Raw genomic sequence first — 27319 nt, forward strand, 5'->3', positions numbered from 1 at the left:
CCTGGAGACATTTGTGGTCTGTGTAACTAGTTCAGAAAGAGATAACTCAATATGTGGCTCAAAAGATTCTGCGTGGGATTAATGGAAAAAGACCTCCAGGATTTCTGCTGACTTATACTACGTTGCCGTTGCAGAGAGACCCAAAGACAGTGCATGATAGTGTATATGATAGCATAGCATATGGTATTGGTTCACCTGATTTTTCCTTCTGGCAGCTGCCTCTTGGTCTCATGGAATGATGTTCCATAGGAACCTGGGGTGGGAAGAGATTTTCACGGTAATGTGAGGGGCTGTTGCTAGCAGTGAAAGGGGATGATAAAACGTTTTAAATGTGCCAAATCATGTAAATACAATTAGTATACACATTACATGAGCACAGGGCAAAAGAAGAGCAGTCATTCAGTCCATATTTTGCCAAGGTTTGTTTATTTATTTGTTAAATTTGATAGACCACCCTATCCCAAAAGGGCTCAGGGCAGTGCACAGTAAAACAAATCATAACATAACACAGTATAACAATAAAAATCAAAACGCTCTAAATCCATAAAAGGAGTAGCAGCATAATATAACATCTAACCCCGCATTAAGGTTAAGAGTCCAAAAACCAGTTCACTGCGAAGGAGGCCCTCAGTGTTCTAACTGGAGGAAGAATGATGCTATTGTGGTGTGTTCCGAATGTGCCTTTGCTCCTAGCTTCCTTCCACACAATGATATTTCTCAAGTGAGACACAATGACACTATTGCCACTTATCTGGAAACCATAGCTTTTGTCATACCTTATTCTCAGCAGTGTGCCTGTGAACTACGTTTTTTGCGTATAAATGTATACATCCATAGAAGAAAATGAAATAAGTTAAGAGATTAATCTTAATCATGGGAAGTATTTATTGTTTTTGAGGGCGAATCAGTTTGTTGTTGGAAGAAGAGTTTGTTTTTATACCCCGTTTTTCTCTTCCTTTAAGGAGTCTCAGAGTGGCTTACAGTTTCTTTCCCATCCCCCTGCCCACAAAAACACCTTGTGAGACTTCTGAGAGAGTTGTGACTTGCCCAAGGTCACCTAGCAGGCTTCTTGTGGAGGAGAGGAGAAACAAACCCAGTTCTCCAGAATAGAGTCCATTGTCCTTAACCCCAATATCACACTGGGCTTTAAAGGGAAAGCAAACTCCTAAGAAAAATGGAAAGCAAACTCTTAAGAAAAATGATTTTTGAGCTTGCAAATTGCCATGTCAGGTAGGTTAACATTTTGGAGGAATGGAAATCTATAGCAAGAAGTTGCTGTGATCAAATTTGGAAGGTAATGTGGTCAGGAATTAAAAGTAATATCACTTGCATTTTCCAGTGGATAAAATACAGTTAAATTGCATTCTCCTTTTTTTCTGATCTTTTTGATCTTCAGAGCTCTTTTGGTTCCGAATGGGGGTGGGGAATGCTATTACTGTCATTACAGCTCAGCATTTAACTGTGAAGGGTAACCCTGAAGGGCATAATCAACTGATAGAGAGAAAGAAAATGAATGTTGTCATCCTCCTACAGATGTTCAAGGGCATCACTATCTGCCAGTGGCAAGTCCTTGTGACGATCTTGTTGTATGTACAGGTAGAACTATGGGCTTGCTCAAGGACACCTCTAGTTTTCATAAAGCTCCTGTTGTCACTTGTCATTCTGGTAGCAGGTGTGTAAAGGTTCGCAAAACCCTCTTAGATCTTCAGATGTAGTTTGAAGAAGGGGCAACTGAGTTCCTTCATTCTGAGAAAACAACCATGCTAAGGATGTCCACATGTCCCACCCCATTCAGCTTCATTTTGAAAGCTTCACTTGTTCTTCTATTGGTTTCAGCATGAGATGTGTTTCTAGTTGTAACGTATTTGTTTTCCAATAAATAGAGATCAAGTTATACGCCTGCATGCAATGAATCCTGTGAAATATCAGGTAGACAAGAGAAAGAGTCCCAGTTTTGTGGGCAATCAACATTCTTACTTGCTGAGAAACGTATAGTACTCCCAGAAAGCAGGCAGTGTTACAATGCAGGCACGGGAAGGTATTTGGCACCCAAAACAAGGCAGACAGAGTTGATAGCAGGCACAGAGGCTTGCATTTGGCACAAAGGAAGGCACTTGCTGCCTCAAGAAAGGTAGGTAGCTTCTGAGAGGGATTATAGGGGTTGCCATTGTTCTGAAAATGTATGAGTGGCTGCAGGAAACGGAGACACTGGAATATTGGTATTTGGTAGAATTTGCTTTAAATGTGTTGATGCAGTGTACTGAGCGATTCACATGAGGATGGCCAGACTAAAATATTAATATGTATACACACAATATGAGTGAAGCACAAAGACTGAGGGTACATACAGCAAATAATCAGGCCAATACATAAGACAGTGACCCTTAAGAGAAGAAGAAAAAGAAGAGTTGGATTTATATCCCCCCTTTCTCTCCTGCAAGGAGACTCAAAGGGGCTTACAAACTCCTTTCCCTTCCCCCCTCACAACAAATACCCTGTGAGGTAGGTGGGACTGAGAGAGCTCCAAAGAACTGTGACTAGCCCAAGGACACCCAGCTGGCGTGTGTTGGAGTGCACAGGCTAATCTGAACTCCCCAGATAAGCCTCCACAGCTCAAGTGGCAGAGCGGGGAATCAAACCTGGTTCCTCCAGATTAGAGTACATCTGCTCTTAACCAGTGCTGCACAAGTAGAGGGCAAACATGGGAGGGCAAACATGGAAGGTGAATAGGCTTCGATGGGAGTTACTATCTGTAGGATTGCATTGTAACCTATTCACAGGCACAGTACAGAATTAACTGGCTTGTATTAGAGCCAGGAGTAAAGAGCAAAGCAAATGAAGGAAAAACCACACACTAGCAAAAAAAGTGAATCGATTACATTCTCATGCACAGGTCAGTTATATAGTAGCTATGAAATGTGCAAAGTGCAAGAACATATACATGCACCATGTTTGAGAGAATGATACAAGCACAGGTAAAGTAACTGTAAAGATTGCGCTTGCATAGAATTGAAGCCCCTCCCCAAAGCCAGCAATAGGTAGTCATTCTTTCCAGAACACTTCCATCACACATTGGAAAGAATGCCTGTCATTTTATTCTCTATTGACTTTCCCTCGCCAGGGGTCTTAACTGTGTAGGACAGTGTGGACAGGAACAAATATTAAGTAATGTCTATTTCCCCATTTGCCAAATATTAAGGAAATGTCACTTTCCCCCATCTGGCTTTCCCCAGTTTCTCTATTTTTCCATTGCATGAAAAGATCTTTTCATTTTTCATTATTTTTTACAAATGCATATCTCTAATTGATGTTACACCCATAAAGTGGTGCAAAGCCTGTTGCAGTGTTGCGGCTTCTCCCTGAAATTGTAGTTCTGTGGGAATGCGGGCTGGCAATCCCTGCTCCTGTCATTGAATTATGACTCCCAGGATTTTCTCAATTGAAAGTATCAAAGGTATTCCAACTCGGTTAAGTGAATTTTAAAACTTTTCCCCTACTTCTGCTCTAAGCTAACACTCCGATCTCCAGATGACGGTAGGGGCAGATAACGAACTCTTAGGTCACAAGGAACGACTCCTGAGGAAACAATAAAATGCCACCTATTGCAGTGATGGCGAACCTATGGCACGGGTGCCAGAGGTGGCACTCAGAGTCCTCTCTGTGGGCACGCGTGCGCAGAGCTCGTCATGTGATAATAGTGCAATTATTTCAGGGAGATTATTACACTAAACCTGAGACCTAGTTTTGGGGAAACAGTGTAGGTAACCCTGTTAAGCACTGTTAAACCCCACTGATTTTCATGGGAAGAACTAAAGCATGATCCTTTACCTGGGAGTAAGCTCATTTGCTAGTAATGGGGCTTGCTTCTGAGTAAACCCTCCTAGGGTCGTGATTCACCCATTTGAAGTGTTGCACGGTTGCTTCAAAGCAAAGCCACCGACTACCACCAAGCTTACTCCCAAGTAACACACGCCTCAGAGCCAACCTGTTTTTTCTAAACGAAAACCTCAGTACTCAGGTTAATTTGCCATGTTGGCACTTTGCGATAAATAAGTGGGTTTTGGGTTGCAGTTTGGGCACTCGGTCTCGAAAAGGTTCGCCATCACTGACCTATTGGAACTTTGCTTACACTTAGCTCCAAGTTAAATTCTTGTTCCCTCATCTGAGGGAACAAGATTTCAGAATCTTTTTAAATGTTAGAATATGGCTGTTGTAATCAGCCTTTCAGTAAGTATTTATTAGCACCGTCCATCTGTGGGCTATTTAGGAGGTTCACGTGAACCTGGCAGTTAGTTAGGGTTTCTTGTGGTCATCTTTTTCTTTCTTAATGTTTGCTGAATCCACAGTACTTACCTGCACTCTGATGTTTCTTTGCTGTCTAATCATGCTGAAATCAACCTTCTAAAAAAAAACAAAACTTGTTGCCCCAGTGCCATTTTGTCTTCTGTCACTGAACGTGTCACCTTGCTTTTATTAAGATGATTATCTAGGAGAACAGAGTGGTTTAACCGGGGTGTTGGTCTTGTACAACAATCCATAATTCCTGTCCCTGTTGTCTACCTGCCCTGCTTCTTAATTGATTTCAACAGTAAAATCAATTACAATTCAAAGGTGATGGCTGCGGTCAGGCTCTGCATGTAATGTGTGCTTCTCCTTGTTCATATTCTTCCTAAGGATGACAGGGATGGATGCACATTTGATTTCCTATGTTCAGGAGAATCCGTTGAAGGCCATATTTGCAGTACCATTGGTCCAGGGATAATTGGCGTTTCTGTTGCTTGGTAATTGGCTGCCAATAGAAGAGAACCAGGCAAGCTCCTTTTTCCCCCCGTGGGAGAAAACAGAATATAAGTGAATGAAATAAATATATAAGTAGCATTGATAAACGATTGTTGTATAGGTATGGCAGCTAAGCAACAGGAACAGTCTTCCCCAGCCACTGCCAAGTTAGAGTTGTGAAGAAAGAAGCAAAAAGTCAGACTGCACCCAGAAATGTGCCAGTAGTGGTCTAAGAGCCCAGCAGGCCTGGTATGTGCTTCAGAAGAGAGGTGGGACTCAGGCATCAGCCTGCATCTGGAAACAGGCCAGAGGAGAAGGCTGGCACTGACTTGGCCTCCTGGGGCCTCCACGTGCTAGCAGAGCAGCCTCCTGGGGCCTCCACAGAATCATTGTGAGCCTGTCTCTGAGGAGAGGGCATTGGGGAGGTCCAGGGTCAGCCTGCCTCCAGACAATAGTTGGCTGGCCTAGAGAGATCTGAAGAGGAGGGGCCAGGCAGGTGATCCCTTTGCAGCCAAAGGAGGGAGGGAGAGAGGTGGGGGGAGAGAGAGGGGGGGTTTACTGTAGGATCTTTTTTTCTTCAAGAAATAATACAGTCTCAACTTATCAACATATTTACATGACCAGTGTTGGCAAAAATTGATGTGCCATTGGCTTCCACATTGTCAAGTTGAAAGGGAAAATAGGAATTGCATCAAACCGCCATAAATATATAATAACAGTAAAAACCCATTTGGCTTTCACTTGCTTTTTGTTATCATAATTGTTTTTACGTTCTAATGAATCTGAACTTCTTCTCCAGCACCACAGAATGGCCCGGGTGGATGTTTATGAGAAATTGCCAGCTCCCTTTGGACTTGTTCGTTTTGGAGTAGCTCCAGACCATCCAGAGGTCAAGGTCAGTACTGAATTCAGATCAGTAAAGGATGGGATGCACTATGAGGAGAGGAGAGATTTAGAAATGTTTCTTGTGATTTGGGCACAGTCAGCCATTTGACCCTCAACTTCAGTCACTAAAACATTTCTTCCATTCTGCCAGGAAGGGAGTCTTGGAGCCATAGCATATCAGCCAGTGTGGCACATGGACTAGAACTTGGGGATTTGCTTGTCAAGAACCAAATCCTTGCCCAGCTGTGATCGTCAACCAAGTCCTACTCTCTTAGGCCCCTTCCACACATGCAAAATAATTCACTTTCAATCCATTTTCAGTGCACTTTGCAGCTGGATTTTACTGTGCAGAATAGCAAAATTCACTTGCAAACAATTGTGAAAGTGGATTGAAAGTGCATTATTCTGCATGTGTGGAAGGGGTCTTCGTCTCCTCTACCACCCAGAGTTGTGGTTGGGTCAAAATGCTGGTCTGAGCTTCGAAAAGAAAAAGTGAACTAAATGAGTAGATAGCATGCAACAGGAGAGATTCGGTGCTGAAAAGGGATAAGAGGTCTTCCCTTGAGGGGTTTTTCCTAATGAAGGCTAAGAAAGCCTGTTAAACTGTACAGTTTCCTAGCCTAATGAAGGCTAGGAAAGCTTGTTAAACTGTATAGGCCTGGCTGCAGTGCTTGGAGCTATTGTCCTCATTTATTATCTGGGTTCATTATTCCTAAGACTCAACAGAGTATCCTGATGCCTTAGCTTCCCTCTCTGCCTCTGTACTAGAGAGATACAAAGGCCACATAAATATGTGGAAAGGGGAAAAATGAGAGAAGCATTATCTAGAAGATGTATAGTGTGTGCATCTGTGCCTTCATGTATGGTAGCACTTAGTTTCTTTGTATGGGGTTAGGTTTTTCTTTTATCTGACCTTTTGATATCACAAGGCTTTTATAAATCTTGAAATATGTCCTATGAGATTTTGGAAGGATAAATCTGGTGTCTGAACAAGGTCACTCTGCCTTCATTATCGCCTAATAAAAGTCCCTCAGTGGGCGACTTTCCACTGTTTTTCCATAAGGTAAAGTTGATGTTGTAAAGCAACTGAAATGCTGCTGGCAGTTGTGTGTTTGCTGGGGGGGAAATGGATATGCTCTTTTTGTGGCACAGATTGGCCTGGAGCAAGGCCATGGATAACAGTGTTACTTTAAAATGAGATATTCTACCAGTGGAGATAAGAGTTTTGGAAGAAGCAGCATGAATCAGAGAGTGAGATGCTGGCTTAGATGCCAGAAGGTCATTGAGGATCTTTTTATCATCCACAGACCTTGCAGTTGGGTACTGTGGGAAGAAACAAATTGTTTTTCAGATGGAGCTTCTTTTGGCCTCTCCTAACAGAATGTGATCAACACGTTCACTCAGACGGCACGCTCTGATCGCTGTTCCTATTACGGGAATGTGACTGTGGGGAAGGATATCTCTGTGAAGGAACTGCAGAAGGCTTATCATGCGGTGATCTTGGTGAGTTGGCTTCCCAGCGTGTTGTCATGCAGAAGAGAGAGAGAGAACAAGGGGCTGGAGAAAAATGGCAGGCCCGAGCAAACAGTTATAGAACTGTAACTTGTAGAATACAACAGTCATAGAATATATAAACATCAAGTTTGCCAAATCATATGTGTGTTTCACAGCATCCAGGACCAAAATTTAACTTTTCTCTCTGGGATTTGGTCCATGAAAGAATTGTACTGCTCTTGAGGTAGGGATTAAAATATACAGCTGGCCCAAGTGAGCTTTTCTTTGCTTTTGAATAATTCTGACTTGGGATCTGGAGGGCCTCATCGTCAACTAACCCTGTAGTCGACCCACGTGGTCAGCGTAAGAACGAGACGAGACGCGGAGATAACATCTGGTGGAGATCGCCAGCAGCGGGAGCCCGGAGGTCCGTGTTCCTAGCGAGTCTCCCGCGTTCTGGTTCCTGGCACCTTTTATTGTTATTCTATCGGGGGCGTGTAGGAGGGAGGACCGGGGGGAGTTCCGGGAGAGCGGGATATGGAGGTCGGGAGATCATCATGTGATGCATGATCTCACACCTGGCTACGTCATCAAGGAGAGGAGCGTAAGCGCCTGAGCCTAATCCTCACCTGGGGCAAGACCATTGTCCCTGCTCGTGACTGAGCCAGACAGTTCATGACCCGGGACTCATAGGGGGATGAGGAGTGGGGGTGCGGTGCGACCAGAAGGCCGTAGGTCCGTTGGCGTCCCAACGTTCTACCACGGTGCTGCTGGGTCAGCAGTGCATTACTACATCTCCTCCTTTTTTACATTTTAGAAGGGGGACCGAAATGCTAAGGGGTGATTTAAAGGGCCGCTTGTCTCCTCCGCTCTGGTCAAGCTGACCGAGCTGCTTGTGTAACATTAGAACTTGGTTAGCGGGGTAAGGGAAATTGAGGGGCTTCTTACACACGCTACAGGCAATATTAGACACACATTGAACGTAAAACAAGATCCGGATAACGAGGCACACAATTAAACCAATGCAGAGCTGCACAATAGCACTCAACCATCCTCCCGGCAGCCAGCTCCAGAGGGCTGACCACCAATGGGGCAAAACATCATATTTCAGATTAGATACAACTATTTGCAGCTCAATGCATTTCATATGAATCAATTGGGAATTATCAGAAAGATTAAAACAACACATATTATGTACATTCTCACAACCTTGGTGATGTAATAACAATAAGTAATCAATAGCGGCACGATTGTTCAGGGTCGCTTGACGAAGTTCCTGCTGCTCGGAGGTCAGAGCATATAGAGCAATGGAGGTAGAGTTGATGGACTTCGTACGGGCACCGGCCAGCTAGCCAATAGTCTTACCATTGTAAGAAGCGAGTCCGGCGACTCCCACTAGGGAAGCTGGGCGAGGGAGACGAACTCCGCTTCGAGAGGGCGACCACGCCGTCCGACAGGAGGGGTCGAAAGGCAGAGCGGAGCGGCGGGCGGCGGGCGTCCCGGCTCCCCCCGGGTGGAGCCTGGGGTAGGGACGATGGTGAGGCGACTGAGGCAACAAAGAGTTCCCGCAGAGAGTCGGGCGGAATGTAATTAAACGTTCTCTCCCCGCGAGGTCCAGAACCAGCCCCTGGGGAGCAGGATGTTTCCGAACACGGGGGGAATGTCCCTCCATGTGTGTGCAGTTCCAATTGGCCGAGCCGATGAATGGGCCCGGTCGGTTCCTCGCTTGGCTGCGCCCGGTGATGCGGGCGCAGGTGTTGGATAAGGGTTAGCGACAGTCTTGGTGACAAGGGAGAGAGCGCCAGCCGGGAGGGTTTGGACGACGGGTCCCCAGTCGGCGCTCATAGAGTACCTGATGGATGAGGCATTCATGAAGGGGCTTAGCCCAGACTCGCTAGGAAGTCTCCGGGCGCTTTGCAGACGGGAGCAGGCAGGAGCTTAGCAGGCTCCCCGACTCTGTGGGTACTGGCCCAGGCAGAAAGATGAGACTTTGGCAGCGGCAGCAAACTGCCCCAAGATGTTGATCTGGTGAAAGCTCGTCAGGGGGGGGCCGATCGCCATCGGCAGGAGGCAGCAGAGCAGGCAAAGGATGGTGGCCGCCGAGCTGGCGGTGATGATCGCAAGAGAGCGCACAGAGGTTCTCGGGTGTCTCGGGGTGGTCTTGCTGGCGCAGCAGCTCTAGGGCTTGGCTGGTGGTCGCCTTGACGCCTCCCCAGGTCATTCGGGTCTTTGGCTTGGCGACGGCGTTCCTGTTGAGACCGCTGGGCGGGATCCTTTAGAGAGATGTGTTCCATCTCCTGGAGGGGGCTGGTTTGCTCCTGGCGCCATCTCCATGGGTTGGCCTGTCATGGCTAATCGGAGTCCACAGGGACCTGTAGGAAGAGGGACTGAAACACACCCCCTTTCCCCAGGTTATGGGAGGGTCAGGGTCCCCGCCAGGCTCAGTTCTAGAGCGGATGGCGGGAGATCAGGATCGGGTTTTTGTTTGAGTTGGGGTTTAGAGTTTAATATAAGAAGGCTTGTTTTGCAGCCTGTGAAGGTTGCTTTTAATGCAATCCTACCAGGGTCGCCTACCTCTTTCTTTAATTGTTTGACAGGGAGGGCAGGAGGTAGGCGACCCTGGTGGGAATTGGCTTCAGAGCGTCATCAGGGTGCTGCCAAGGCGAGGGTCCCAGCCTCGAGGGGAGGGACAGGCGTGGTCCTGGGGATTGTGGGTATGCATGCTTAATCAGCAACACAAAAGGGGCTTTTGGAAGCGCCTTTTGGGGATGGGTGCATCGGAGAATGATGCAATCAGGCGATTAGAGGCAGATTCCTCGCACACAAACAAAAAAGGGGGGGGTTTCTTTGCAAGGGAGTTGCACTTACCGTGACCTTGGTGGCTAACGCAGGAAGCTGGATGGTGCTAAAATTTTGTGATCAATTATCTTGGGGAATTGCCGCCTTCAAAAACCGCTCCTTAAGGGCGGTTTCGGCTAAGCCTGGCCTTTAACGTGGTATTGATAAAGTTGCCAGGCGCTAGGCAGCCATAACCCAAACAGGTTTGGGTATTAGGGGCATAATGGTGGCAGCCCCTTTTTAACCCAGGCCTGTCCTGGCAGTGCTGGCGGTATCAGGACGGGCCCAGATTTTAATCCAGGGAGGGCCAGTCAGCCAATTGGCCTCCCGCCTCTACTGGTCGAAAAACAGAAGGAGAAGAGGAAGGGAGAGGGAAACAGTTTTCTTACGGAAATTAGAAAGTAATTTTCGGAAGGCACGATTAGATCAATGATCTGTGACGGCTTTACCCATCCCAGACCAAAGTCGCTTTTGACCTGACTCATGAGGTCCCTTCCCCAGAGATTGACATGGATGTCTAGAACGATGGGGCGGACTGTGAGCTGCCGCCCAAGTCCTGGGCTGTTGACCGTGAGCGGGCGGATGCTCCGCCTCGCGGTTTGTCTCCCCCCCACCCCCCAGATGTGCGGGCAAGCCTCGGTCGGCCACTGGTCGGGCCACTCGGCTGCTCTGATGACGGTAACATCAGCGCCGTGTCCACCTGCGGGCCCTTGAACATACATCCTTCTATGGCGAGCTCCAGGTATGGGCGGGAGCTCCCGATAGGCGTCTCCACCGCTGCGACGGTGGTGTAGGCTGCGCCATGTTGGCTGCTGGGGCTTGTAGCCTTTATTGGGTCGGCAGCGGGCAGCGCATGGGGCAAGAGAATCAACTGAGCGCAGCTGGCCCGGCAGGCAACTCCTGTGGGATGTTTGTCCAGACTTGGAGATGGATGGGTCCTTGCGCGGAGTCGACACTCCGGGGACGGCGAACAGTCCCTGCTCAGCGGCAGAGGCCTTTGGCAGCACTAGCCCAATAGTCCCGTAGGGATGGGCTCGCCATACTGGGTTGGGGCGACAAGAACCTCGTGGGGAACTTAAAGGAGATGGGCTGGGTGCATGCGAGCGAGATGCCACGAGGGGTGGTTTTGGCAGGGGCCTTGGTGTTTGGGTCTGCTCTAGTATTCTCCTCCTTGGTCCTGGGCTGGGGAGACGCCCTGGCGGGAGTTTCCCGACGGGCAGTCGCTTCTCCAGTGGAAGCCTTCTGGCATCGCGGGCACCGGGTTTTAGGGTGGCCTTCTCCTCCTGGGGGAGGACCCTCCTCCATCGGGGTTGTAGGCCCCCCCACCGGGCTGCCTACACTCCCTCGGAAGTGTCCGGGTCTGCCGCAGTTAAAGCAGTCATCCTGAGGCTGCCTCCCGCCGGTGGAGAGTGCTGCGGCGAGAAGGCTAGCTTGGTGGGCGGAGGATCCGATGTCCTGGCAAGCCTTAAGCATGTCGGCCAGTCCAGGATCTTTGCCCAGGCCCGCGGATTGCTCTCAAGGCACCTCGCGTGGAGGCGTTCTCTTTTCTGCGAGGCGCATGAGGAGCTCGCTTTGGGCCTCTTCGCCATCTACCTGCCTCTTGAGCGCTTCCTGGAGCCTGTTCACAAACTCGGCATAGGGCTCTTGGGGTTTTTGCCGGATGGTGGAGAAACTCTGGGTTGGCTGGCCGGCCTTGGGGACTTTGATAAATGCCTTATAGGCGCACTCAGAGGCGACCGTAAGGGTGGCCTCAGGCAGGACAATCTGATCGTTGGGGTTGGCGAAAGCATCAAACCGTAAGCTGAGCGGTTGTGTAGGCGCTACCGGAGGCGCTCCCCTGCTGATGCATTGCTGGCGGAACTCGCTTTCCCAGATCACAAATTGTGCAGGGCTCAGGAGCATGCGAAAGGTGGTTTTCCAGTCGTCCGGAACCATTAGGTGATTCCTCGCGATTGCCTCCAGCATGCCTCTCACGTAGGGGCTAGTGATTCCTACGTCTCGCATCGCTTTGGCGGAGCTCAGTGAGGATGTTATAGCTTAAAGGGCGGCACTCGACAACCCGCCGAATGACGCCACCCTCCCCCTCAGTATCTGTGAAGTGGACGGGGCACAATGCAAGGATATCGGCATCGTCTTCCGTCAGGGTTTCTTTCTTCTGCAGATCGTGGCTACTACGCTCTGCGAGAGTTTTGAAACCCGCGCCATTACGCGGGCGCTGACGGAGGTGCAGTGGCTTCGGAAAATGAAGGCGGAGCAAGGGGAGGGGGCGGCTGAGCCGCTGGAGAGTTTGAAATGGGCTGGAGGAGCAAGGGGGGCAGAAAGAGGACAGGCGTCCAATTTAGTGGATAGAGAAAATTCCGGGGTTGAAATTGAAGGTGAAAGATCGAAAGGAGGGCGGCCTACAGCAAGGGAGCCATAGGTCTGCAGGCTGATGGCGACATAACATTGTCTCCACGTCAGTAGCAGGGACATCGGCGCGCGAGGCTCTGTGCGAAGAGTGCGCCCGATGTTTTCCCAGTCCTTAAGATTCAATGTCCCCCCCTCTGGGTACCATGGACACTGAGCTTCAATCTCCTCAACCAATTTGCGCAGCTCCTCTTTACGGGGACCCTGCCGCATTTCGCTAACGCTTTCAGTTCGTCCCAACGTGCTTGTCATAAGCCCTGCTTTTGCAAGCTCCCATACTCACCGGTGTTCCGCCGGACGAGAGAGTGTCCTAGGACGCCAGAAATTCTGGATGCGCCGATCCAGAGGACAGGCGATACCGAAACGGGGTTCCCTGGATGCGCCGGTCCAGCGGAGTTCGGTATCGCTGCCCTTTCCCATGCGACGGTGGGCAGGGTGGAGGTTCCAGGATTCCCGGCTCTCGCACCAGCTTGTAGTCGCACGCACGTGGTCAGCGTAAGAACGTAGACGAGACGCGGAGATAACATCTGGTGGAGATCGCCAGCAGCTGGAGCCCGGAGGTCCGTGTTCCTAGCGAAGTCTCCCGGCGTTAACTGGTTCCTGGCACCTTTTATTGTTATTCTATCGGGGCAGTAGGAGGGAGGACCGGGAGTTCCGGGAGAGCGGGAGGGGGGAGGTCGGGCCATCAACATGGGATGTACGATCTCACCTGGCTACGATCGGAGAGGAGCGTGGCGTCTGAGCCTAATCCTCACCTGGAGGCCAGACCATTGTCCCGGCGCACGGGGACTGTGCCAGACAGTTCATGAGCCGTGACTCATAGGGGGATGAGGAGTGGGGGTGCGGTGCGACCAGAAGGCCGTAGGTCCGTTGGCGTCCCAACGTTCTACCACGGTGCTGCTGGGTCAGCAGTGCATTACTACATCACCCCATTATCTGAATTAGAAAGCTGATTTGCTGAAAGCATGGAAGAGTAATCGAGTGCTGCAGTAGCCTGCTATCTTATGTTCTCAGCTTGGCTATTTAAAAAACTAGTTATCCCGTCCAACCTCATTAGTTTATTAATAGTTTGATAATGTTGGGAAATGTTCTTCCATCTCTAAATGTAACGGTTTGCTTCTATTTGAATTAGGCTTCTTTACTTTATCTTCCATAATAAATACGAATTTGAGAATTGTGTCTACAAGTTTGTGTTGATTATCAGTGCTGGGCAGAATGTTGGCCCATTTGGATTTTAGGCCAAATTTCTCATTTGCTCCAAATGTTTACCTTTTTCATGCCCACCTGCCTCAATCTGTTGTCCCTTTTGGTGGCACTGTTAAAAATTTGAACCATATTCTTGTAACCAATATAGTGACTGTAACCAATAAGAAGTAATACAGTGAATGTGATGATGTCACAGTGCTAAAAACCAAATAGTTTTTAAAGTAAATTGTTGCTGCTCTTAAATTAACTGATTATTTTAATGATTTGTTTTAATGAGATTGTTATTATGTATTTTATGGATTGTTGGTGTATAGTATGTTGTGAGCCGCCTCGAGCCCTTCGGGGATGAGGCGGCCTATAAATCCAACCAACCAATAAATAAAAAAATTAAAAATACATAGCCAATCAGGTTTGCCTGCATTACTGTGTAATTGAAGGCAAATGAAGTCAATTGAGAATGAGGCTGTTCTTGCATCATTTCACTGCTTACACAGAATGGGCGCTGGGAAGCTCAAGGTGGGTATGCTGCTACCGTGTTTCTCCGAAAATAAGACAGTGTCTTATATTAATTTTTGCTCCCAGAGATGCGCTATGACTTATTTTCAGGGGATGTCTTATTTTTCCGCTCCACAGCTGCATGCTCTGGTGTCCTGTTCGACGGGCATGCTTCCAAACAAAAACTTTGCTATGTCTTACTTTTGGGGGATGTTTTATATTTCGCACTTCAGCAAAACCTCTACTCCGTCTTATTCTCAGGGGATGTCTTATTTTTGGAGAAACAGGGTATGTGGTCTGTTAGACAATGTTTCAGCCAGAGAGTAGGAAAGAGGTACTCCCATTGCTGAGGATTGTCTCCTCCCATGTTGTCCTCCCATATTTGATCGGTTCGTTGGTTAAGATGTGTCGATCAAACCCAACTTTCTCCTTCCACACATTCAGAGTTGAGATGGGTGACAACAAGAGACAGGATGTTTTCAGTGCGGGCATCTTGCTTTTGGAATGCTCTCCTCCTTGAAGTTCACTTGGTGTCTTCTTTGCATTCCTTCCGACATCAAGCCAAAACATTTCTGTTCATCCAAGCTTTTAAATAATACAAAAAATAATTTTTTGTATTTTTAATCTCTTTTATGGTCTGCCCTAATCCTGTTTTATCTGTGTCATGTCAGACTGCTCTATTTATGTCATATTGATGTTATTATCTGGCATGTTCTTATTGGCTTGTCGTTTTTTACTTGTTTTGTTTGTTTTATTGGCCTGTTTTGTTGTTTTTAGTTGTGATCTGATGTGGGGAGGATTCTGAAGAGGTGGCATACAAATGCTCTACATGAATAAGGCCGTCTGATTGACACTTCCTACTTTCGTCACTCTGCAGTCATTTTGCCATTTGCCCTTGCAATTGTCAGCAAGCATAGCACAGCAACTGGCCTGGCATTTTCTTACCTACTGCACTGTGGGGTCTGTGTTGTCCTATAGCCTTGCAACTGATAACTGGTTGACGACCATGCCCACTACTTTTTGCAGACTAGTGAACAAACATATTTGTCTCCTCTTGCAGCATCTCCCCCACCCCCCAGCCTGTAGGAAATTTTTGTGTGTACGGAGGGTGCTTTTTTTGCAGCTGCTGAAAGTTCTGATGAAGAATGCACTCTTGTGTTCCCGTGCTTTCAAATGTTGATTCAGTGATAGAACTTCTGTGATAATGTGACTTTTCCCCTTTCCAGAGAGCAGTACCTTTGAAAAAAAATTCATAATGGCATACAAAATCCATGTGGGGTTTGCAGAAAGAAATATGGTACAGCTTGCCTGTTTTTCCTTACTGCGTTTTCCTATAAAACCCCAACGGATTTTGAACTCTGGAGAAACGCTTTTCAGTATGTATTCTGCGGGTATTTATCTGCGGAAGAAATGTCAACTATATGTATATTTGAGTGATAGGCTTGCTACCTGGAAAATGTGTGTGCCTTTTTGTTCTTTCTGTACAGAGCTATGGGGCTGAGGACAATCGGACCCTTGGAATTCCAGGGGAGGATCTCGCAGGAGTTTATACAGCCAGAGCATTTGTGGGTTGGTACAACGGCCTACCTGAAAATAGAGATGTAAGCTTCTCTTTCCCCATCCCCTACCCCGCCTCGCTAGACTTCCTACATGTTCAGACACAGCTATCCAGCTTCAGATTAGTGACTGAAAGGCCTGCAATTGGAAAAGATTAGCAGACATCAAATTAAATCCTCCTCAGATTTACAAATGTGAACAATTTGCACATCCGTAAAAGGGGATTATAGCTGTATCCCTCTTGGGGAGGTGCCATGAGGAAAACTGGAAAGGACGCTTATTCCTTTGGGATGAGGGAAAGACCTGGACACTTCACAAACAACATTTTACCCACAGAGGTGTAGGATTTTTAAGAAGTATTCTACATTATTGTTGGAGGGGGCAGAAACTGTATGATCTAGTTTGCTGTTTGAAATAGTAGAAATACTTGTACAAAGTTGTCATGGTACCTCATAACCAGTTTTGTTCCTCATTAGCCTTGTTTGCCTACATCTGGGCAGAAGCTTATTCAGTTAGGGTGTGTACATGTGGATGTATGTATGTACATGTATGTATACACATGCACTGCAAGTGGGCTGTTGAGTATCTTTATTCTGAAGGCATGGAGTTTGTTTTCTTATGCATTTGAGAACCACTTTCTCCCTCAGAATTGGTAAATACCAAATCCTTATACTGTCAGACCATTAAGTATTACCTACTCTGACTGACAGAAGTTCTCCAGGTCTCTGATGGAGACTTTCCACATCACTTGTTATCCTGGCTCCTTTAACTTGGGATCCAGGAATTGAAACTGGGACATTCTGTATGCAAAACAGGTACCCTGCCACTGAGCCATGGCCCCACCCCATATCATCTTCGATAGCTAGCATCTGGCTCTGAATGTTGTCCCTGAGGCATAACTTTGCAGTGTGAGCACCTATGCAAATTCTGTGTTGGGTTGCCTTGATTAAAAACTTGGGGAGCACCTGCAATTGGCTGGGAGGCAGCTGGAGTGGTGGTTGTGACTGATCTCTCTATTGTTGTAGCTGAAGCCAGACCTGAGCAGTGAGACAGCGGTGGTCCTCGGACATGGGAACGTAGCCCTGGATGTTGCAAGAATTCTCTTATCGCCTCTTCAGATTCTTAGGGTGAGTCAAGAACAAACGATAGGTACCATGCGCTGATGTGCAAAGTATTATGCAGAACTACAGGATTCCTATTTAGGTTAAAGAATGACTCCTGCACAGAGGTGGAGCTGGACAGAATCTCTAATTGAAGCAGATCCATGAATGCAGCCAGCTTCTCAGCTTCTCGCCTCGCAGATAAGAGCTGCCCTGCTGTTTAGCTCTGTAGGATGGTTGTAATCCGGCATCTGCCGCCTAAAGAGATGGGGGTGGGTGGGAGAGTAATTGAAGGAGCAGATAGGATCAGGGCAGCGGATCACTGTGTGCGCTCAATAGGAGTTCCTGCTTTACCAAGGAGGCAAGAAATGGGATGTGAGAAAATCTCTCTTCTCATTTTCTGAGACTGTCTACTCGAAGTGACACATTCTCTTTAAATCCACAGTGCTAGGACTGACATGCTGTTGCTGTCAAAACAGATGACTTTTGCTTCTTCTGCTGCTGCTTTTTAAACACACTAAATACTGGAGTTCTTTTATCAGCCTGCAGCCACTGAAATAGAAGTCTTAACCTGTGGTCCTCCCTGGACTCTTCTCTCTTCTGCTCCTTACCCCTCTTGTCAAGGGCATTTACAGAGCTATTTTTTTCTCACTTGGTCCCTGTTGGGCGGCTGGGCATCTTTTCGTGGAGCATCAAAGAGCTGGTGAATCTAGAGGTTATCAGGGTGAAGGTCTATGTTTCTCTCTCTGAGGAAAGACCCATTTTTAAAAAAGACAAATGGAATGTGCTTATTGTGACAGGGGAAGGATGAGACCTTTGACTTTGCAACTTTAGAAATGCTTTTAGGTTGTGTGGGGCATGGTAACCGTTCTATACCATGCGTTCTGGAATCGTGTTCAATATCTGAGCTGAACACAAGGGGGCAGTATCCATTTTTCATGTATGCATGTTGGGAAAATTAATAGGAGCCTTGAGTTTTATCTGCTCTGCTTTCCTCACTAGTATCTGCAATAGGCCTTTCTTGCTGTCTGGACTAAATCCATTTCTTGCTGTCTGGACTAAATCCAGTGATGAAGAATTGACTAAAACGGAGTTTATTCAACTAGGGTCAAGTGACAATAAGTATCTACTAGCTGTTCTGGTAAATAGTGAAATGGCAGAGAATGACAGTAGGCCTGCTCTGTGACTCATAAATATTGCCTTGCAGTGGTGAATTGGAAGCCCTAGGAGTTCTGCCTGTTTTCTTTTCTTTCTTTCCTCTTTGTCAAATTCTAACAACCTTGTTTATGAAGCCTCAGGACTCCATTTGAATACATGGGCAATTAGAGGTCATGACTGGCAGGTGTGGGTGTCTGGGGCTTAGAGAGTGGGACAGTAATCTATAATGAACTGTACAAAACACAGCAACTTTGAAACTTGAAGATTCTTCTTATTTTCTGAAGTCTAGTTCCAGTTTTTTGTATTGGATGGCAGTGCAGAAGGGCATGTATAGCATCATTTCTAGATAGTATATGCAGTTATAGATTTTTCCCTTGCAAAAGGCTTACAGTTGGGGGATATAAATCCAAACTTTTCTTCTTTCCTGAACACCCAGGAAAGAAGAAAAGTTTGGATTTATATCCCCCACCCATTCTCCCCTGTAAGGAGACTCCAAGAGGCTTACAATCTTGTTTCCCTTCCCGCCCCCCCCGCCCCCCCCCCACACACGCAACAAACACCCTGTGAGGTGGGTGGGGCTGAGAGAGCTCTGAAGAACTGTGACTAGCCCAAGGTCACCCAGATAGCATGTTTTGGAGTGCACAAGCTAATCCGGTTCATCAGATAAGCCTCTGCAGCTCAAGTGGCAGAGCGGGGAATCCAACCCTGTTCTCCAGATTAGAGTGCACCTTCTCTCAGCCACTACACCATGCTGGCTCTGCATTCTGATTCCTTTGCCAACAATAGCCATAGCTTATTAGGGGCATGACATACATCTGAGTAAATGTGTTTTTGTGGGGTTTGGTTTCTGTGTACAAAATGTAACTGATAAGGTCTTGTTCAGACTTCAGATGGAGGCTCCTGTATTGCTTTCTTCATAGGATATCACTGAAAAAAAATGGACTAAGAAGCAGCAATGCGAAAATGATCGGCTGAAAGACATGCATATATCTTTGATCAAGGCAGCGCTAAAGCATTATCCGCATAAAGCAATTTGTGTCAAGGAACGTTGATGTGAACAGAAGGGTTGATCAGGATGTGAATGTCTCCTGCCAGGATGTGAATGTCTCCAGGATGTGAATGTCTCTCTCATTCTCTGACCTAATCCCCTATCTTATTGCCATTTCCTTTGCCCAGAAAACTGACATCACTGAAGAGTCGCTGGCAATTCTGGCCCGCAGCAAAGTGAAGCGGGTGTGCCTTGTAGGGAGGAGAGGTCCTCTCCAGGTAGCTTTCACCATAAAGGTAAAAAGAATACTGTATTAACATGCTTGACCTTCCTTATAGCTGAAAGTAGTCCCCTTGGCCTATGCATGAGTGGGACTGACATAATGCATTTGATGCCATGAGCTTGTAGAAAAGACTGCGTTTCAGTTTTGTGGACAAGTTCCAAACCGAGAGTGTGGAAACTCTGCTATCTGGATGTGCCATAATTCAGAATAATGTTTGGTGGGTTACCTTAATTCTTATTTTTTTAAAGAAAGCCCTTATTGGACAGTTGTTCTTGGGTTCTCCAAGTCCAAGCCAAGCACTGTCCCACGCTGGCTGTCAGAAGAACAACCTCCCAGCATTGCATGGGTTTCTGAAATGCACATATATGGCGCAGGAAAGTGTAATGTCTCTCTTTCCGAAAACCTCAGGAGCTGCGGGAGATGATCAACCTTCCTAGTGCCAGGCCTTTCCTAGATCCTGCGGACTTCAAAGGCCTTGGAGCTGCTGGCAAGGGTGAGGATCTGCAATAAATTAAGTCATTGGATTGGCACGACTTGTACTGGAGAAAACATTTCCCTTCATGAAATCAGGAGCTGTATTGTTGGACGCTTTCACGGCTGGAATCACTAGGGTGTTGTGGGTTTTCTGGGTTCACCTGCATCTGTGGCTGGCCTGTTCCAGTGGCATTTTCTCCTGATGTTTCACCTGCATCTGTGGCTGGCATCTTCAGAGGATCTGATGGTAGTCAGGAGAAAATGCCACTGGAACACAGCATACAACCTAGAAAACCCACAACACCCTAAATCAGGAGCTGTTTGTATCAGAGGCCAGATGGAGCCCAGGTGTGGGATAGCTGTGCAACTTATGGCTATCAAGTAGGCCACGAGAGGAAGTAAATGTGATCAGTATTTATGGATCAGATTTATGAACTCTTTAATTCGTAGTGCTTTACTGCACTCGAGTCTGGTGCACAATTTAAAATACTTTAAAAAAGATACTGGAGCCCAGAGACAAGCAGCATTTTCTCAGGCTGATGGTGAAGAGGGGATGGCCTGGGTTCCCTGGTCTCAGGCTGATAGAGAAGCTACCTTAAGAGAGGGGCCTGGGTCTGAGAGTGAGGGAATAGGGAGAACCATGGTTCCAGTAAGAGTTCAGGGCATGAAGATGCTATAATCATGCAGCAAGGGTCAAGGGGAAACATCTATTTGTTTAGCCTGACTCTTTTCTGATTCTTACCCCTATTCCTTGAAGTGGGATCTTGAAACACATCACTAGTTTAGATGGCTGAGGCTTGTTGATAGTTAACATTGTTCGGCACGTGGTACTTTGTAGGTCAGGGGTGTGTGTGTGTTTTAACAGGCTGTGATTAAGGACGATGGAAAGTATCTCAGGAAACCCGCAAGGACTCGTACCAACTCGCCCCTACCCCAGTCACCAAATGATACAGGAATTGGCCAGGGTGTAATTAGAATGGGAAGAGGCTTAGTTCACTGTGTTGTTAACACTACACATCCCTCTCCACTTTGCTTTTGTTTCTGATGGACAATCTCTGGTAATAAACTGATTGGCTTGATGTGTGTTGTTGGGATGAACTGTAGTGCTCCACAGGGCAATAAGCTGCAGTAGCATCTGTCTAACCTTGAGATGGCCGAAGGCCAGAGACACACGGAGGCAGCTCCAGACAGCAGGAGCGTGGCTGCCCTTTCCTAGGGGCCGCTCCCTGCATATCCTGATTGCAGAGTGCTGAATTTAAAGAGAGAGAGAGAAAGAGAGAGAGCACAGAGGGATTTGTGCAGTAGAGTTGCAGTGTGCTCAAAGGCGGGTTTTTATGACATTAAGTGGAAGAGACTTCAAGGTTAACCATTCTAGGGGGAAAATAAATAAATACTATGTTTAGACTGCTGTTTTATCTCAGCTGTTTTTTTAAATATCAGAGTAATTTCAGACTCTAAGAGAAAAATCAACGAAAACAAAAAGTACTTGAGCTGACACCAAAATATGGTTATCTTGACCAGCTTAACATAAAAGTTTTGTAATATAAATTTTCTCTTCTTGAAATTACGGTTTAGCAAAAATTACCAGTTCTAGCAAAAGTCTGATTCAGATCTGTCTATGTTAGTATTGTCTGCTCTGAACGGCAACAGCTCTCCAGAGCCTTAGGAAGGGAACTTTTATGGGATGTACTACATGATTTGCTGAAGATTCTGGGAATTGAATTTGAGCAAGTACCTCATTAAAGAAGTACCACTTCCTCTGTCAGTGTTTGTTTCATTCAAGGTGAGGAAGTGCATGATTCATTAGTTCGGCCTACCATTTCCTAGCTTGAGCTATGTCCATTTTTTATTTATTGCAGCTTGTGTGTGTGTGTGTATGGGGTTGGATCAGGGAATCAATCAGTGCAGGCAAGCATTATTCTGACCTTTTGAATGATTCAGTCATGAGATTTGTCAAGGAAATTATTTGTCAGTCTTACTTTTTTGTTGCATCTTTTCTCCGAGACCTTGAGGTGGCTTATGTGGTTCTCATATTTAGACCCATTTCAGTCACGTTTCTTCCCATCTTGAAACCATTGCTGCTGAGCATTAACCGACAAAGCCAATCCTGAAGCCATCTTGGTTTTTGGAACCGTTGACTTGATTGTGCTTTTAAAATTACTCATTTGCTGAGAATTTCTCAAAAGCTGATGGTTTTCAACAAAATTGTACAGCGTTTATGGTAATGGGTCAGTCTTTTCTTTCTCTAACCTTCTCTCTCAAATAAGATGGTTGAACTCTGACCTGGTGGGTCCATTGCGTTCTTCTGCAGTGTTCTTTTAATTTTCAGATGTTCCCAGACCTAGGAGACGGCTGACTGAGCTGATGACCAAAACAGCCTTGGAGGAACCTGGAGAGGAGCTTGCTGGCCATTGGGCTTCAGCATCTAGAGAGTGGAGCCTGAAGTTCTTGCGCAGCCCGCTGGAAGTGTTGCCTGCCACTGACGGCAAACGTGCCAGAGGTATCCGAATGGCTGTCACCAGGTTGGAAGTAAGAGCTCCTAAGTTGTTTCCATTCCAAAAGCCTCTTTCCCTGATTTCCTCCTCTGTCTGGCTCTCACAAGCTTGCTGCAGCCTTTTAGTTTTGGAGATCCCCCCCAGGAGTCCTTCAGCTAAAGAGAGCTAAAGCTAAAGACAGCTTCATTCTCCCAGTCTAATTAGAACCACCAATGTAACTGCCTGCTGAAATGGTAGCTTCTCAGCAAGCCAGCCCTATGTCTCCCCAGGGAGCACTTTCTGCATAATGGTATGAAAAAAACTCTTCCTCCTATTGGTATCAATAAGAGGACACTGGTATGCCCTGATGATGGGGTTGCCATGAAAATGAAAGAGCTGAAATGGAGGTGATGCTTCATCTGCTTTTGAGATATTTTGCCATTTCTTTATTATACTTGAAGCTGCTCTTCCTTTAGAACACTTGGAGCAGTTTGCATGGAGCTCTTCCGGTGTGTGGTCTGCCAGGCTCTGATAAAAGGTCCGTGAGTTCAGAGTTCGCAGTGCTACCATTCCCAGGACAAGACGCCAGTTGACACAGTTGACATGACCAGACGCCCTGCCTAACCTTGTCCTCCTCTCTCCTTTGTTTCTGCTCCCGGATGCTGCAGGGTTCAGGAGAAACGGCCAAAGCAGTTCCCACTGGAGAAGTTGAGGACCTGCTGTGTGGGCTGATCCTCAGCAGCATTGGTTACAGGAGCCTCCCAATTGACCCGTCCGTACCCTTTGACTCCAAGCAAGGAATTATTCCAAACAATTTGGGCAGAGTCCTTGGTGCCCCAGGTCAATATGGCTAGGGCCACGTGTGTAATTGAGAATGCTGTGTGGTGGAGGAGGGGGTACTTTGGCAGACTGCCTGGAAGAGCCAGTGCAATGTAGGGTGAGAGTGCTAGACTTGGACAGGGGAGACCTGAGCTTGAATCCCTTTCTGCCTTTTATCTTGCAGGGTCAGTGTTATGCCTTCAGTCTAACCTATCTCACAGGGCTGTTCTGAGGAAAAAAATGGGAGAGGGGGATAGTACCATGTTTACCATTCTGGTAATTGGAAGAAGGATCAGAGTTCTGAATAAATAAGGCTGGGCAGGATGGTTTGCACTGTAATGGATGCAAAAAAGTTACTGTTTTGATAATACTTAAAGCTGTTTCTGTGCATATTGGTTCAGCTGTGATATTTATCCCCGAGCGAAGCTTTCTCTCAGGTCAGCAACACATACCATGGTTATCTTGGTCTCATGTAAAGTACTGTAAAGTCACCATCTATTTCTTGATTGTGTTTGAACTAAAGTTTTCATCTTTGCACAAAAACCTCGGTGTTCCTTTGCTAAACTGCTTGATGGTCTCCTAATGCTTTGCAGGTCTCTACTGCAGTGGCTGGGTCAAGCGGGGGCCAGTAGGTGTCATCCTCACTACTATGAATGACAGCTTTAACACTGCCCAGTCTGTGCTAGAGGACCTGGAGTCTCGTGCACTGGATGTTTCAAAGACCAAGGAAGGCTTTGAGTTGGTGAGAGGCATACTTCAGGCTCAAGGTGAGTGTGTGTGGGAAACATGTCTCAATTCTGTTATCAGCCAGTTGGGTGATATATTTCACCTGGCACTATGTTGGCAAATTTGGCAAATCTCCAGTTGTCCACTGTGTCCATCTGAAGGGTATAAAGATGCTGCCAACTGAGGTGATTAAAGAAACTAACAATTCCATGATTTCGACTTCCAAAATAACACCATGAATTTGGAAATTCTGATTAAAAAGCAACAGTTATGGGTGTTGGGTTAACCTCCTCACTGTTCTTCTAAAATACACATTAAATTGTAAGTCACTTTGTTCTTCATGCTTGATCCTGATGTTTAATTAATTAGCTTATATGTTACTGAGGAAGCTCATAAATAACAGTAATTCCTTTGGGGTTCTTCAGAGTCTCTTCATGTCCCTGAGAATACTCACAATCAACTTCCTTGTAATTTTTCATTCTTGCTTGTAATGAGCATTCCTGTTGTAAACATCATGGGCGTCAGTTCTACTCTCTTCACTTGGGAACTACAGTCTGCCTGGACATACAGAATCTAGTATTATTGTTCAGTAACTTAAATGCATGGTTTGTTTTGCTGCATGACCATCAACGTACTTTGAAATGGGCTTTGTTCTGTTTTTATCAATGAAAAAAGCAGTTGAATGTGTTCACACGAAGAAGAAGAAGAGAAGAGTTTGGATTTATATCCCCCTTTCTCTCCTGTAGGAGACTCAAAGGGGCTTACAATCTCCTTTCCCTTCCCCCCTCACAACAAACACCCTGTGAGGTGGGTGGGGCTGAGAGAGCTCTGAGAAGCTGTGACTAACCCAAGGTCACCCAGCTGGCATGTGTTGGAGTGCACAGGCTAATCTGAACTCCCCAGCTCAAGCGGCAGAGCGGGGAACCAAACCCGGTTCCTCCAGATTAGAATGCACCTGCTCTTAGCCACTGCGCCACTGCTGCTCTGAAGCCAAATAGTTGGTCCAACTTGCTTTGTATTTGTTTGCTTTGATTGGCAGAGACTCCTCAATGGTGTAGATGGAGATTTTTCATGTTACCTTCTTCTTAATTGAGGGTGCCGGAGACTGAACTAGGGACTTTCTGCATGCAAAACTGTCCCTCTGAGCCCAGTCCTTCCTTCAATTTGTGCTTGAGAACCTGCCTCATGTGTTTTCTGCAAATGATTCTTTGCTAAATGGCAGTGACGTTTGTGTAGAAAGGGAATCATAGGTGAAGTGGTCCAAGCTAGTGATGCAACGAGAGGTGATGTTACAGTTATTTCTTCCGGGGATTTGAAACTTTAAAAAGGCAGGGTTATCCTGAGAGGAATCCAGAGCTTGATATTTTCTTAGTGTGTTAAACCTGGAAAAGGAGACTATGAATATGTTTTTGTCTGTGTAAAGCATTGCTGTTACAATGTGAAAGACAACTAGGTTCGGATTAGTTTTATAGTGATCCTTCTCCAGTCTACCTGAGAATGCCTGAGAAAGCCCGGCTGGGTGATCACATGTTTTTATTTGGTGTGTGTTCATGTGTTCCCTCCAAACCAGTTAAAGGTGCTTCATTGCCTAAGGTAGCTGTGTCATAAGTGTCTTCCAAGATATAATCAAATCCTCTTTAGCCACACTCTTCAGTCAGCCTAGCAACTGACATGCAAAGTGTGCCTTTAGCTGAGCATTTAATTCTGCAGAGGCCTTTGCATAGATACCATGTAGGCTTTAGTGGTTTTCATGGGAATATAATTTTTGTGTTTTGGGGGAGCAGCTTGATTTGATCTGTGCATTCTCATTTGTTATGATCTGACAGGGATCCGTCCCGTTTCCTTTTCGGATTGGGAGAAGATCGATGCTGTTGAAGTGGCAAGAGGCAAGCTGGCTGGAAAGCCTCGAGAGAAGATAGTGGATCCACGGGAAATGCTTGAATTGATTGGTCACTGAGCTGAGCACTTGTGCTGTGAGAACTGGCCACATTCCTGCTATGGCCCAGTCTCTCTAAAAATGTTGTCTCTGCAGAAGGCTGCATTACTCTTCAGCCTACGGATGTTCTGGAGACCTAGAGACTGAGTTGGTTCTGGATTTCTGAAGTGTGTGAATTGGTTAAAAGCTTGTTGCCCCTTATAGGCAGCAATGCTCATTCACAGCCTTGGCCATCTTCGTGCTCTTTTGACCATGAAAGTTACTCCTGAGTGGATACTAGCTGGATCCTGCAGTTCTAGACAAGCAGTACCTTGCTCCTCCCTCTTCCTCAATCGTTTTAATGATTCACAGTCCCCTTTTCTGAGACACACAACATACATAAAAGTTTAATTTTAGGGGTAGGTAAACAGTGCCTTAATAATAATAATTTTCCCTGTTTTATATAGTTATTTAGCGTGGCTCTAGTTTTTTTATATTAGATTTATATGAACTATTTGTAAAAAGCAAAACTGGGCCTCAACTCTTTCTTGAGGAAGTTTTCACTGCTGCTTGTTCTGAGAGAACTTCAACTTCCATGGCAGAGCATTCCATTTTTAACCTGCTTCAAACATGCTGGACGTGACAGGAAAGCCAAACATAAGGAAATTCAGAGAGGAACTAAACAGGGATTCATAATCACGGGGATGTGCCAGACAGCAAGAAGAGTATTGCTGGGCTGAAACTTGATTTCTTCACCTCCCTGATCCCTGTAACTTTGATGTCATATTGCACTGGAAGACATTTGTATAATCTTCTGAAAATAAAGCTCTTCCTCAAATAGAAGGTTATCCTGGGTCGGCAGCGTTGAATTCTGCGCCTTATCTGGCGTGTGTGCTTTTGCCTTATTTCCAGTTTGGCGATGTGCTGTGGTAGCAATCTGAAGAACTAGGAAATGCATAGCCGCTCTTCACATACTTGACCAATCCTTGCCAGTTTCAAGCACACATTCACTGTCAATAAATCGTGGCAGATGGTTATCTTTTCTTGTTGGAAACTCAAACAGAAGTTGGATTACTGCTGCTGCAGATAAAGTTACATGCATGCCTGATTAGTTTGCTCTGGAGGTATGCCATAGTGGAAAACTCTGATTGACATTATCACTGGATTCTTATGTTGTATACTTTGGAATCCTCTGAATTCATGAAGCATTGCTTTTGTGGCTTCATTTCACTTTAATAGATTGGCCTATTTGTAATCCTCGTTCTTATCTAGTACCAACCACATTGATGACAACTTTTTTCCCGTGACAGCAGTCTGCCATCACACTGGAAGTGTAAGAAGGTTGAATACAGCAAAGGATGGTTAAATGGGTTGAATACAGCAAAGGATGGTTAAAGCTTACACTGGTCATTGCTGTTTCTTGCCTCCTTACTATCTCTTGCCAAGGCTCAGATAGGCACTGTTGCTAATGCAGGGGCCAAGAATTGAATTTTCCACTCCAGGTGGCTTGACTTGGTTGCCGCATGGGCCGAATGTTGGCAGTTCCTGTAGCAAACCGATGAAATGTGAGCAACTGATGCATGTCCTTCAAACCCATTTACTCACTTCAGAGAGATTTGGTCCCAGGCTGATGTACACCAGTGTTAACAGCCTTTTGGCTCATGTGTTTATTTCAGGAACACATTTGTATGCGCCACAATCGCTGCTGCTGATTAAAGCATA

General features: G+C 46.3%; 1 protein-coding gene across 4 annotated transcripts in view; it reads left to right on the forward strand.

The window, feature by feature from the left end:
* The window catches only part of FDXR (ferredoxin reductase), a 32935-nt gene extending 6490 nt beyond the window's left edge, over positions 1–26445 (forward strand). For all 4 annotated transcript variants that reach the window (XM_048490357.1, XM_048490362.1, XM_048490359.1 and 1 more), the window contains 10 exons: positions 5579–5674; positions 7045–7167; positions 15591–15704; positions 16686–16787; positions 19095–19202; positions 19598–19682; positions 21993–22192; positions 22806–22977; positions 23550–23723; positions 25509–26445. In XM_048490357.1, the coding sequence (XP_048346314.1) occupies positions 5579–5674; positions 7045–7167; positions 15591–15704; positions 16686–16787; positions 19095–19202; positions 19598–19682; positions 21993–22192; positions 22806–22977; positions 23550–23723; positions 25509–25639 (1305 nt within the window). In that variant the 3' untranslated portion in view covers positions 25640–26445. The remainder of the gene's footprint in view (positions 1–5578; positions 5675–7044; positions 7168–15590; positions 15705–16685; positions 16788–19094; positions 19203–19597; positions 19683–21992; positions 22193–22805; positions 22978–23549; positions 23724–25508) is intronic.
* The last annotated feature ends 874 nt before the right edge of the window (positions 26446–27319 follow it).

Source organism: Sphaerodactylus townsendi, linkage group LG03 (genome assembly GCF_021028975.2).
Source record: "Sphaerodactylus townsendi isolate TG3544 linkage group LG03, MPM_Stown_v2.3, whole genome shotgun sequence".
In the NCBI taxonomy this organism is placed as follows: domain Eukaryota; kingdom Metazoa; phylum Chordata; class Lepidosauria; order Squamata; family Sphaerodactylidae; genus Sphaerodactylus; species Sphaerodactylus townsendi.